The 13,658-nt window shown below is 42.2% G+C and overlaps 1 protein-coding gene across 2 annotated transcripts in view; it reads left to right on the top strand.

Moving 5' to 3' along the window:
• The first annotated feature begins 4,490 nt into the window (after positions 1–4,490).
• KCNN2 (potassium calcium-activated channel subfamily N member 2) overlaps positions 4,491–13,658 on the top strand; it is a 75,900-nt gene continuing 66,732 nt past the window's right edge. For both annotated transcript variants that reach the window (XM_017807397.1, XM_017807398.1), the window contains exons 1-2: positions 4,491–5,660; positions 5,818–5,913. In XM_017807397.1, coding sequence (XP_017662886.1) covers positions 4,491–5,660; positions 5,818–5,913 — 1,266 coding nt within the window. The remainder of the gene's footprint in view (positions 5,661–5,817; positions 5,914–13,658) is intronic.

The following is a 13,658-nucleotide window of genomic DNA, read 5'->3' as shown; positions in this document are numbered from 1 at the left end:
AAATATTTTTACCAGGTATTTTGTGGACTTCATTCAGTATTTTCAACATTTATAAAAAAAAAAAAAACCCTTTTTAGAAAAAAAAAAAAAAAAAAAAAAAACCCTTCATTCCTTAATACCCCTTGACTGGAGGAAATGCATGAGGCAATTCTTGATATTTCTTGATATTTCTGAAGATATGAATGAAGACACCCTCACTTTTGAAAACTTTGGTTACTGTTTTACAGCTGTCATCAAACTAGTGTCCTTAGGTTTTGTATCCTATACGTCCCAGATAATAGATGAAGGGTTTGAATTGGAGTGAACCTGCGTTTTCATAGGTGATATTTCTGGGGAAGCAGAAGAAAGTGCAGATTAGTCAAACTGTATAAAATCAAAAGTAGAAACAGTAAGGCAGGCATCCTCCTGACACGTACCTGTACCATCTGCATGGAGTCATGGTATTTATTCTCCTTTCCCCACTACTGTGGAACATTATCAAAAGATCTTTGAAATGAGCACAGGTCCAGCAGGGGTGGGATTCCAGTTAGGGTATATAATTACACAACACCAGAAGTTGCTGGGCTGAATGTTAGAGGCATCTGGTGTGTAAAAGCCTTGTCAGATGGCACGGAGAAGGTAGTTTACACATGTGGCTCATATGGTTAGTTTCCATGCCCAGCATCTTGGCAGCTGTAGGGCAGTCATTTGGTGTAGTCTCACTATGCATTTTTATTGCTGCATGGATACCCTTGAATGACCTTATGTTACCCTATTGCTGCTGGTGTTACCTCTGCTTTTATTAATGTGACTCTGCTTTAACTGAATGGAATCTTTCTGTGTATATATTAAGCTGTATACCTAATAGCTTTTTTTTTGAACCGGTCAAGGCTTTTTCCTTTAATGTTATCTAAAAACTCGTAGGTCTAGTGCAGAATATGCTTTGAGAATGGAATTTCCTTGACATTTTTTCCCTATTCCTGTTTTTCCTTTTTGTTACTATCTTTCTACATTTTTTTACCTTTTTATGAGTGCAGAATTCTCAGTTACCTTAACAGGAGTCTGGCATTAGTAGGGACAATAGGGTAACAGCAAAAGTAGCTTTCCAACATCTTTTATTGTAGCCCATAGGTGTTGTATCTCCATTACGTGTTGCTATGTGAGCTTTTCAAATGACTAGCCAATAGCTGTCACTTTAAATATTTCATAGTGATTTTTTTACTCTCAAAAATACAATTTTTCTTGTGCCTGTTGTGTTTCCTGTCCTGCTATTGGTAGTTTTGCTCCATACTGCTCAACAGTATTTATCTTGTTCTTGCAATTAGAGTTTAGACAAAAAAAAAAATAAATCTGTTTTTCAAATATCTCCAATGAGCATAAAGAATCAAGTGAGATCTGCAGTAACTATCTCTCTCTGACTTTATATTAAGGTGTATGTGCACATGCGTGTAGACACACAAACGCTTATGTGTAAAACCAACCTTTCTGGCAAAGCAGAAGCAGGAACTATAGTAATCAGTAAGAGCAGTTCCATCCAGCATACAATGAAAAGACAGGAAATAAAAGCAAAGCTCCCAACCCCAACCAGATAATGTTTCTTCCATGGGGGGTTCACTGTTACCAGTTTAGCATGATTTAGCAGTTCTGAGCTGCCACACTAATTAATTTGTGGTGCAAAAGAATGTAACAATTCAGCTCACATGAAGAATAGATTTTATTTCTGAAAACAAATACACTCATTTTTTAAAGGAAACTTCAAAATTATGTTACAAGGGAAGATGTTAGAATACATAGCACTTTTCTATTCTGTCCCATTAATCAGCATCACAGAGAGGAAGGTTTACCTCTTTAGCTCTGAAAATGCAAATTCTCAACAATTCTTAATTTATACCTTGAAATTGTGATGAGATATCCCAGGCTGCACAATGGAACTCAAGTAAAATCCAAGCTGATCAGTTTTATAACAAGCTGTGTGATGAGTATGACCTCTTGTGTTAAACATGGGAATATTCATTTGTTTATTCACAGAATGAAACAAACAAGTAAGTAGATCGAATATCTAAAAGCTAGTAACAGCACTGCCCTTGCATTTCTACAAATAAACAGGACAGCAGCAGTAGAGGTATTAAAATTGGCACTTATGACTTTTACATAAGAATGAGAAAAATAAATGCAATGATTTCCTCACATAGAACTAAGTTATCTTATATTTTAGTGTTCCAATACTTTAAAAAGATATTTTTTTCCTTCTTCACAATTCTAACATAAGATTGCATGATCAGAATAGATGAAGTTATAGGACAGAGCCTTGGTGACTTCTAAATAAAACATGGAGATTTACAAATTTCTTAAAAAGCTTTCCACAGTAAACTAGCTCATGAGGACTTTACCTTCTGGTAAAGAGAAAGCTTAAAGGAAAGTATCTTTAAGCAAACATTAAGGACACAGTATGAACAGAAAAGGAAAAATGAAACTTAGGCCTACCTAATCTTTAACTAATTCACAGAACTCATATTTTGAAAGCATGCTTCAGCATCGTTTTTATGTACAGAGTGATAAAAGCCCGAGTTCCCTGAGATTTTAATTTTCTAAGATCCATGCACTTCATGTGTGTTTGAAAACACAGGCAAAATATAACCAATGAGATGGAATAACAATAGTGAGTTTTTTCAAACAAACAGTGCAGTATCTGAAGCTGTATTAAACAGCATGGTCATTCTTAAAAATAAAAGCACCTTTTTGCTTGGTCATTGGTGCTGTGGGGAACTGAGTGCAATCAGAGCACCCAAATACACTTTAGTGCAATTTCAAAATTAAAGTGTTTTATCATTCATGCAACAAAGTGTGTGTAGATTCTTATTCAAAACTTTGTTATTAGACAAATTTTGAATTATCACAAGGCATTATGATGTTGTGTATCACAAATACTCCTTTTTATGGGTGCTTTTTCAAAATAATCTACACTATGTAAACATAGTCAAGTTTAAATTTTGGTCAGTCTCTAAATAATCTATCTATATTGTAAAACCATGATATTTACTACATTAGTGAGAGTGGTGTGATTGTGTACGTGCTATGTGCGCTTGCTTTAAAAGGTACACTTTGATTAGGAATTAAGCCATTTAAGTTTCATAATACAGCATAGTTAAAAACTTTGTTAATGGCAGTGCCTCACTCATACTTCTAAACTACAAGACACTCAAGGGTTTCAAAAGAAGTTGAATATCATGGGAGATACAGAAATTAGAAGGATCTTAGAAAAGCTTAGTGGATTTAATCTTGAACATTACTGAGAAGTTAAAGATGTAAGAAAAACCTTCCCTGCTATCAAATTTTGCAGCTAATTTTCAAGCTGTAAAGATAGTGCTGCCCAACTGTGCGTGGGGGGAAACAAACAAAACCAACAACAACAAAACCAAAACAAACAAAAAACCCCAAAACAAAACAAAAAAACCCACACAACTTCCCCCCCCCCCCCCAAACACCACGCTGTTATCATCTCGCCTAGGTGACAGGCACAGCTGTAACACGCTTACCGTTCTACTCATTCTTCCCTTAAAAAAAAATCTTCCCTTAAACAAACGCAGGAAAGAGACTTTACCTGGTGCAGACATTGCTCTGCCAAAGGGAGTTGCAAAAACGGATTATTCAGTGAGAGTCTAGGAGGAAAAGGAAGGGGAAGAGGCAAAATGTACTGCACCGACACTGCATGCCCGGGAACCGGAGCCGGAGGGCAACGCAGACAATCCGTGACCCCGGTCCCGTTTCACGGGAGAGCTCCTACCGAGCCGCCGGAGCGGCTCTACAGCCCCAAACCACTCCCGGCCTCTCCCAGGCGCTGACACTCCGGCGGCGGCTTTCCCTTCTCCCGCGGAGGGGAGAAGAAGCAGCCGGCCGAAGCCGTGTGTCCTTTGGGACAGGCTCAGGATGTGCCGGGAAGGGTTTCCCGCTCCCCGCCGGGGCCGCGGCCCCTTCCAGGTCCGGCGGCGGCGGGTCTCGGGCGGCGGGAGCGGAGCGAGCCTGACGCTGTGTTTTGCAGGGCGGCGGCGGCGCTGCTGGACAGCTCCGGAGCGCGACGCGGCGTCCATGTTCCGGAGGCGGCGCAGATGTAAGCGGGGAGCCGGGGAGAGCCGCCGCGGAGCCCCTTTCCCGACGGGCGGGGGCGATCCCAGCAGCGAGCGCGCTCCCCAACCCGGGAAGCCTAGTGTTCCCCCGGCGCGGGCTGAGGCAGCCCTTTCCCGCGGGAAGGGGGATCCCCGCAGGAGGGGGGCGCGGGCAGCCCTTACCCGCGGGAAGCGGGATCCCCGTGGGAGGGGGGGCGCGGGCAGCCCTTACCCACGAGAAACGGGATCCCAGCGGGCAGGGGACGCGGGCAGCCCCTACCTGCGGGAAGCGGGATCCCCGCGGGCGGGGGGCGCGGGCAGCCCTTTCCCGCGGGAAGCGGGATCCCCGCGGGCGGGGGGTCCCCGCGCCGCTCACGCGCGGCCGGTCCCGCCCCTGCAGGTGACGTGATGCCCGTTGTTTTGGTGCGCCCGACCAATCGGACACGCCGGCTGGATTCTACGGGAGCCGGGATGGGCCCGTCGTGGCGGCAGCAGGACGCTCCCCTGCCGACCATCACGCATTGCGCACGGTGCACCACCGCCCGGTCCTCCTGCGGCTTTAACGGCCCGGGAATGGACGCGCCGCGCCACTTCCCGGCGGGCTTCGGCCCCGACCAGCAGCAGCAGCAGCAGCAGCAGCAGCAGCAGCAGCAGCGCCCGCCGGCGCCGGCGCCGCCGCACTGCCAGCAGCACGGCCAAGACAAGCAGAGCCTCCTCCAGCAGCAGCAGCAGCAGCAGCAGCAACAGCAGCAGCAGAGCCCATGCCTCCAGTGCAACAACTGCGCCTACTACGGGGCTGCTGCGGCAGCCGCGGGGGATAACCTGCCCCTGCTGCTCCGCGCCTCCTCGCCCCTCTCCGGCGCCTTCCGGACGCACTCCTCGCCGCTCTCCTCCGCCGCGTCCTCCCGGCAGGGCAGCCAGCTGAACGTCAACGAGCTCACCCCCTCCAGCCATGCCGGTGCTCTCAGGCAGCCTCACCAGTATTCCCAGTACCACCAGTGCCATAGCCTGCAGCAGCAGCAGGCAGTCAGCCCCAGCAGCAGTGTCAGCAGCGGCAGCACCCACCACCACCACCACCATCATCACCACCACCACCATCACCAGCAGCAGCAGCAGCGCCGGGAGAGCAACCCCTTCACCGAAATAGCCATGAGCAGCTGCAGGTACAACGGCGGCGTCATGCGGCCCCTCAGCAACCTCAGTTCGTCCCGCAGGAACCTGCACGACCTGGACTCCGAGTCGCAGCCGCTGCAGCCGCCGCTCGCCAGCCCCGCTGCCGCCGCCACCGCCGGCAGCCCCGCCGCCCCGGAGATCGTGGTCTCCAAGCCCGAGCACAACAACTCCAACAACCTGGCGCTCTACAGCTCCGCCGGCCCCGGCCCCGGCCCGGGCAGCACCAACAACGGCGGAGGCAAGTCCAGCAAGAAGAAGAACCAGAACATCGGCTACAAGCTGGGGCACCGCCGAGCGCTCTTCGAGAAGCGCAAGCGCCTCAGCGACTACGCGCTCATCTTCGGCATGTTCGGCATCGTCGTCATGGTCATCGAGACTGAGCTCTCCTGGGGCGCCTACACCAAGGTACCAGCCCTGGCGGCAGCGGGTCCCACCACCCGACGGTGCGGACACCGTGGGACGGTGGGTGCCGCCGGTCCCCTCCCCGGGGCCGGGGTGGCCGTGGGGCGGACCGGCCCCAGCGCGTGGGTCTCTGAGGGACGGCGGTGTCTTTCTCTTGCAGGAGTCGCTGTATTCCCTCGCTCTGAAATGCCTTATTAGCCTGTCTACGATTATCCTGCTTGGACTCATCATCGTGTACCATGCAAGGGAAATCCAGGTAAGGTTTCCTTGTGTGGATCAGGAAAAGTTCCTGGTTTAGATGGGGGTGTGAGACGGTTTGTCCAGGAGTGCAGTGGTGGTAAGTACTAGGCATGTCCCACTGATTCAGAAAGCGTAAGTAGTCTCTGCATGCCTGCCGAAGTTGGTGAATGGACCTCAGCCCTGGAGACAGGGCAAGATAAAGTGGGATACAAGCCAGGGAAACTCTGCTTGCTCCGAAGTTCTCCCTGCTAGGGACTGTTGCCTACAGTTATACTATAGGATCACTTTGCCCTGAGGTTATAACATGCTTTCTAGGTGACGTACCTGCTGTCTCCTGTAGCAGATGTACAGCAACAATCTTTTATTTCCCAATGACTCAATTTCATGCTGTGCGTTTTCTCTCGACAGCAAGGTGAATGGTTTTCACTGTGCAAGGTATGTAATCTTCACTGCGCTGTCACTGATATGAGAGTGTAGGAGAGTGTTTAAGAGGAGGGGGAAGACTGATGTTTGACTTGTTTTATTTAATGATGTAGAGCCTCTAGGAATGTGACCAAAGAAAAGTTTCAGGAAGGGTAGGGCTAAAGGTAAGAGGAACATAATGATTAAAGCTGTAAAATAAATCTTACAAATACTGTCATAGGTTCTGTCCGAGAGACTTAATTCTAATTTCAGTTTTATTTTTTTTTGACCAAGACATTGAAATTTGGTATTTCAGCTCAACTGAAACATGCAACAGACAGATTTCAAAGTTTTAAAGAGAAAAATACCTTGTTCTCTTTTGCTTTTTCAGTGCTTTTTTCAGTGCTTTTTACAGTACTTTTTACAGTGCTTTTTACAGTGCTTTTGCTTTTTCAGATTAGAGATCCCTTGAGCTGAAAACTGAAATGTCAGATTTCAAGGGCAAAGAAGACTTTTGCCCTGATTAATACTAATCAGTTAAAAAAAAAAGAAAGACAAATTAAGAATTGTATAGTACCCTGCTTCTGTGCAAATGAATGCTGTAATTTCAATGTGAAATGGTACCATAGTCCCCTACTTAGGGTAATGTTAAAGTATTATGTTGCCAGATCGGATCCTGTTGTGCAGACCTTGCACATGCAAAACTTCTTTTACTGGCTCAGAACCCAGTTTCTCTGCATTAATATCAAAGATATTGAAAGCTGTTTAATGATATTGTACTCAGTAAGCAAGTGTTTTGAAGAGAGAGCATATTTATAAACTACAGGAGTACTCATGAAGAGGTCTCTTCATCTGTATAAAAATAAATAAGTAGCACTGCTGAAGTGTGGGAGCCTTCTCTGGTGTATCATCCCACAAGTGGTGCTTCAGGCATGAAGAGCAAAGCTGAAAACAATTCCTCTGTAAACGTTTGAATTAGTCTATGCATTTTCCAGAAACCTTAAATTGAAAATTTTATGGAAGATAACCAAATAGTTGTAGGTCCCTTTAAGCATCAGCGTATACTAAGTAGTTACTTCAAGATTCAATTCATTGCTGTTTTTTTTCAGATAGAGAGTTACAAATTTTCATTATCTTATGAATTAGATCTCTTAGGGATCAGAAAGAAATAATAATAAAGAACTAAAGTTGTCATTCCACTTTGATTTTTTTAACTGACTGTTTTAAAGAACTTCCTCATGTATGCAACTACATGAAAGGAGCTACACAATCATGTGACTTAATCATGATTAATGTAGTTTTCAGTGCTGCCTGACTGTATAGAACACAAGTATACCTGCCTGTAAAAGAGCAATACCCCATGTTTTAGAATGAGAGACACCAAAAACTGCAGTAGTCATGACAGGGCCTGAAGTGAGCTGCAGCTTCAAGGGGTTCTGTCATTCATGTTGAAAATGAAAGGAAGTTCTCTGTTTCAAGGAGCTTGTTAGAAGGAAAGCACACAGTACTTCCCTTAGCTATTAGATGTCTGCTCCGTTTTGAATTTACGCATAGTCTGTTTTTCTGCATACACTTGACTTTTAAAAATAAGGTGAAGAGTAGGTAGAGCAAAAGCTACCTCCATCCGACAGTTGTAAAATTTATGTTACATTTGAGACCTGAAAAAAAGAAGTACCTTAAAAATACTTTGGCTTAGTGACTTACATAATCTTCACCAGGCAAAAGAAAATACTGGGTAAATCTGATAATGTAATGTTTGTTAAATAACCTTTAAAGCTGACTGTTTTCTGAAGGCAGACATGCCTTTAGTTCAAGTAAACACCTTGCAGTAGAATGAATGAGGTTTGTAGAATAGAGCCCACAGATGGTTGGTTGTGTCCAGGAGGACTATTTGCACCAGCTATTTGTCAGTCCATTCCAGTTCAAATATTCCTTTCTGATTATTGTTTTCTGATTATTTTCTGAAACATATTTAAACATTTTTTGTGGTGTAAATAGGCAGGAATTCATTGAGAGAGGAGGATTTGTTCCATAGAAGAGAAGAAGATTGCTGTATTTTGCTTGTAGGTGTGGTGACTTTCATACTCTGGTAGAAGCAAACCAGCCTAAGCATAAGTAAAGTTTTCTACAAAGCACGAGGCAAAAAAAAATGCTAGGAAACAAAGAGCTGACACTTTAGTAATTATTACTGATTGCTGGATGAATACAGAGAAACCTCTGGTGACCTAAAATGCTGGTGAGTGGAAATCAGCTTTTTCATTCTTTTCAATAGTCTGTGACCATGATTTATTGGTAGGGAGATTGAACAACCATGCTGCAAAGATGTCCATGGGCCAGTGCCCACAGCGGCATAGCAGGTGGCTTTAGTCTTCCCATTGATACAACATGGCTTGTACGTTTTGCTTTGAAAACAGTGAGCCGGTCAGTTAAACCAGACTCCAGAGTTTGCCTCTCCCAGACCTGCTGCACTTTTTAAAGACATTGGAAGGGAAGTTTATAAAGGCTTGCTAATATTCCTCCCAAGCCGACAGTGATATAGCGACGTGAGACAAGTGAGTTTTCTTCTTCACCTTTTCCCGCGGTTGATGTGCGGTGTAGGAGCTGGAGCACTCCCAGTATCCCGGCGGTTTCCGCACCGCCTGTTCAGCACCGCGGACAGCTCCGCGCGGAGCGCCCGGCCCGGGCGGCACATCCGTCCCTTTCTGCCTCTCCTTCAAAACCTGTTCACTACACAGTTCTGTTTATGGGCTCTCTGGAACTTACAGGGCTCTGCATCTGGCAGACCATAGTCTCCAGAAGGGTGGTAGCTGCAGTATTTAGACAACTGTAGGAATGTTGCATAGTCTTGTAAAATACCGTAAATGTTAAAATATTTTTATCAAATAGGTTTTCAGTGATGGCAGTGTACTAAATTATTCTGTATAGGTCTAACAATTTAATAAATGTAAGTTAGTGTTAAGAATACAATAGAAGTCAGATGAAACCAGTTGGGTTCAAGGGCTAATTCATAGCTTACCTTACTGTTTCCAGAAGAGAGCATAAAAATTATAAGCAAGTTTGCTTCACATCCTTCCCCCTTCTGGAAAAAAAGTCCTAATGAGCAACAGCAACAGAGCTGAAATTCAAGATAGTGACAACCCCAAAATGTGTGTTCTCTTTTTGTTACATTGTTGTCATGTCTATAATACTGTTAAAAACATCACCCCTGAAAGGTAATGAAATATGCATTGCTCTCACTCCAAGCTTGTGTGGTTGTTGATTCAGTTCTTCAGAGGAAGTGCTTTGTGTTTGAAAGATCAATGGGAAAAATGTAATTATCCTAATGAAAAATCATCATTATCCTAGCCTAGAACAGGTATTTCTCTGACTGTTACTGCAGTTGAGAGTTTGAAGAGGTGAAGGACAGAAGAGCTAAAAAGACAACATGATCCAATTATCATAATAATTTTTGATGTATAAATTATCCAATTCATGTATAAACAGTTTGTTACTTAATAGTATTTTGCATAATTAAAGCAGAGGCAGAATATAACATAATTAAAATTGTAAAATCTGTAGAACTTACTGTTCCATTCCACAGTTCTCTAGTGCAATATGCTGTTAGATCCATAAATAAAATTGAATTTAAGAAAGTTTTGTATGGCAGTTCACATGGTAAAGCTACAGTTCTTCTACTTTTATTAAAAAATGGACCTCTTTGCCTGTCTCTAATACTGCTGGAGGTAGAAAAGCTTTTTAACTATGCACCCCTGAAGCTCCACTGGCACTTTCTTGTATTACTCAGAGCAAAAGATTAAAATCAAAATTCTGCGAGATTGCCAGTAGGAGGTCTTTAATGTCTTTTGCTGAGCATTCCACCTAATAGTTATTGAGAGATGGTGGTCAGTGGAAGAATATATCTGGAACACTTCTCTTTTAATGCTGGATTGCTTAGTGTATCCCTTATGTAAATAAACATACCGCCTGTCCTAAATAATAGTAACCTGAGTAATACTAACCTGTACTTTCTTGGACAGCCTCTGAGCCTCTTTTCCTTCTCCCTAATGCAGATTTTGTCACTCATGCAGAACCATGATAGTTGTTGCTATTTGTTAGAAGTGAATAGTAATCAATAGAATTTTTTTTTTAATGTCAGTTGAAATTTTTAACCACTTCTAAAATGTATTGCTAGTTCATACTTAGGTAGAATTCCTGTGGAAAGTTTTGCAAACTCCAAGGTTAAGGTTAAGCTATTGCTTTCACAGCAGAACCTCCCAGGGCTCCAGGGAGAGAGCACCTTCAATCCCTAGATGATTCTGAAGTGGTGGGAAAACGCGCTACTGATAGGTTTGGACACTCCCAGTCTTCATTACCTTTATAAAAAGTTATCACAGCTGAGAGTCCAAATGTCTTTCTGAAGAATCAGAGTCTTCTTCTCCCTGTGCCTGAAAACTTGGAAAAATGGAACAGGCAGTATCAGGTAACAGCTAAGAATGGTAATAAATACGTATCTTGACCTGTTTATTGTGCAGATAATCCCATAATGCGTGATGGTATTAAACACTGTTTACAGGAGCTTCATTATCTTAGTAGCATCAGTGGAAAGTTTTGCAGTAAAAATTTTGCACTCATGAACCAAAGTTAAGCTCCCTTACAGTTTCTTTGCATAAGAAGTTATGGATATTCTGCATCTTATTAGCTGTCTTGCTGGCAATCTGTTGACTCTGTGCTAAATCCAATTTACATTTGCTTAGGTATAGTGAAGCACCAGAGTTTGCTCACACAGGCTATAGATCTGCTGCTGCAGAAATGAACGAGTTAGAGCACAGAGAGCAAGTCTGGTGAAAAACTGGTGAAAATCAAGAAATAAACCTTAAGTGGTGTTTATCCTGATCTGAAGTCTTTTGAGATTTAGTGATTATTTTTTTTCTATTTATTTTAATTGGTCTTGGATCAGGCAACAGCAACACTCATTGCGTAGCAGTTGATCCAGGACACAATAACTTTATGTACAGACTCAAAAATTCTCTTCTACCAATCAGGCTTACATTTCATATATGTCGTGAACAACAGAAAATCATATAGGAATCCAAGGACACCATGTTTGTCAAATTTAACACCATATCTGTCAAATTAACACTTTAGAGTGTTTTTGTGGAAATGCTTAGTTTTAATTCTGTTCAGTACATTTTTGATGTGTAGATCCTGTTGGTGTAGGTAAAGTTACAGCTGCCCAGTGTTTCTGAGATGTAGCGCTTTAATGCATATGGCATGGAAGACAGGCTGGAAAATCCTTTAATAGTGATCAACCTCAGAAGGGGCATTAAAATTACATGTGTATTATGCCTCCATTTCCAACAGGCTTCATTATAACATAGGAGGAGGTGTTACACTAAGTGATTGGCCTGGCCATACCTAGCATTATCTATTCATATCTGGCATGGTTCTGAGCATTTTTTAATGAGACTGTTGGGAGTTTATCAAGACATAGTAGTGCATTATGAAGTGTGAGAAGGTATGTTATTGCCCATATTAGAGGAGAGAGAACATTTCTAGCCAGAGGTAAGATTCTGGGTTTGTATAAATTGTGTAGCTTAGGTGAAAGCAAAAGATACTGCTGTATACAATCTTGGAGGCATTCTGCATGCCCATCTTACTGTGAAAGTGTTGTCCATGCCAGATCTTTCAACTGTGAGGCCTTCAGATTAGAAAATTCTATCAGGTACTTGACTGCAGTTCTGTTTTGCCTGAGTTTTAAGTGAAAGTGTGCCAAAACTGACAAGTGTAAATTAATGCTTTTCGATTCTGGTTCTGGTTTGTATATGATCTACTAAATGAAGTATCTTGGGCTTTGAGTTTGATTTGAGACATACTTCTCATATGTTTTGAGCAAAGATCAGAACAGGAATGGCTGCTGTTTAAGACTTGGGAGAATTAAAAAGCTCTGTGGAAGCTTCTATGCAACTTCAATCAATCGTTTTCCCCCTTGATGATGAAAGTGTTGTTGTTACACTTCCTTACTAGAGGATGAAATACTGCTCTGAGCCTATGAAGCTCCTTTTAAAATATGAATTGTCCGTAAAAGAAGAGTCTGTAATTGATCTTGTAATTAGCTTTCAGGTAAGCTGGATGTATTGGTCACTATAAAAAGTTTCCACAGCTCTGTTGTATGGAAAAGAGAAAAGTTACACATCATGAGAACACACACAAATAGAATTTAATATACCTTTTTTCATGCATGGGGTTTTTTGTTTGTTTGTTTAATAGCATAAACTATGTTACATTGAAAAACATGAATGGAAAAAGTTCCATTCAAAAAATATGATATGAGAAATACCTATATCTCAGTGTATTTCTGATTAGTTTGTGTAAAATTACTTTGTCCCATTATTTTAATGAAAGCCACATTAAGAAATTTCTTCTTATATCTGTCGAAAGGTCAGGAGAGACTGTCATGAGAACATGCTTTACAGCTTAGAAGTAATTCTTTTGTAAATGGAGTGGTGAAACAGGAACATTTTATACTTTAAAAGGATTTATGTGAACCCAGGCTTTTGCAAACTGAATTGTTCAGTTAATATCATACATATTTTCATAGTTGCAGGGTGTCACATATTTGATTCATTCACCTTTTCCTCTTGAACAGTTTGTGCAAATGTGCTTTTCCATCTGTGTGAAAACAGTCCTTAATAAACGTTGTTTTGTGTTGGCATTTTAAATGCTAAAGGGTGTGAATATTAGATACTTCATGAAGGAGTGAAGGGAGTTCAGAAAAGCAATGTGTGCATCTTCTAAGGTGTTTCTTTAATTTTGGTGGAGGCTGACAGATCTTTTGAAAGTAGATTCTTTTAGAGGAAATACTAAACCTTTTTATGACAAATGGAAACATCTCTGTTAATTCGTTAATTCTATGTAAAGTAAAGCCAAAGGGTAAGCCTCAAATAACTTTATATTTTATAAAGTCGCTGCTCTTAGTCTTTTTAAGGGTAATGTGCTCTGGCATTTGGTTTTTTTGTTTTGGTGTTTTTTTTTCTGTAAAGAAACATATTAAAACAAAAACATTTTGTGTCCAAATGGCAGCTTCTAAACTTCTGTGCATGCTAATATTGTGCAGCTTTCCAGATGAATAGGGTAGAGCTGGGTTCTGTGTTATGTAGCTGACCAACAGCTATATATTGGATACACTGTTTATTGAATTCTAATTGAAAACAATCACGAAGTTACTGAAGGCTGCAGGAGCCATCAAGGTCAGAAGTAGAGAGTTAAAAGACTGTACATATGTGACTCTTAAGTATAATTTGTCTTGCAAAACCACTGCTTGTAAAAGAGCATATTTGAAATAAAAAATAATTGAAAAGTAAATATATATGAACTCATATC

Source organism: Lepidothrix coronata, unplaced genomic scaffold (assembly GCF_001604755.1).
Source record: "Lepidothrix coronata isolate B3197 unplaced genomic scaffold, Lepidothrix_coronata-1.0 Scaffold18, whole genome shotgun sequence".
NCBI lineage: Eukaryota > Metazoa > Chordata > Aves > Passeriformes > Pipridae > Lepidothrix > Lepidothrix coronata.
This window is presented reverse-complemented; position numbering and strand designations above follow the sequence as displayed.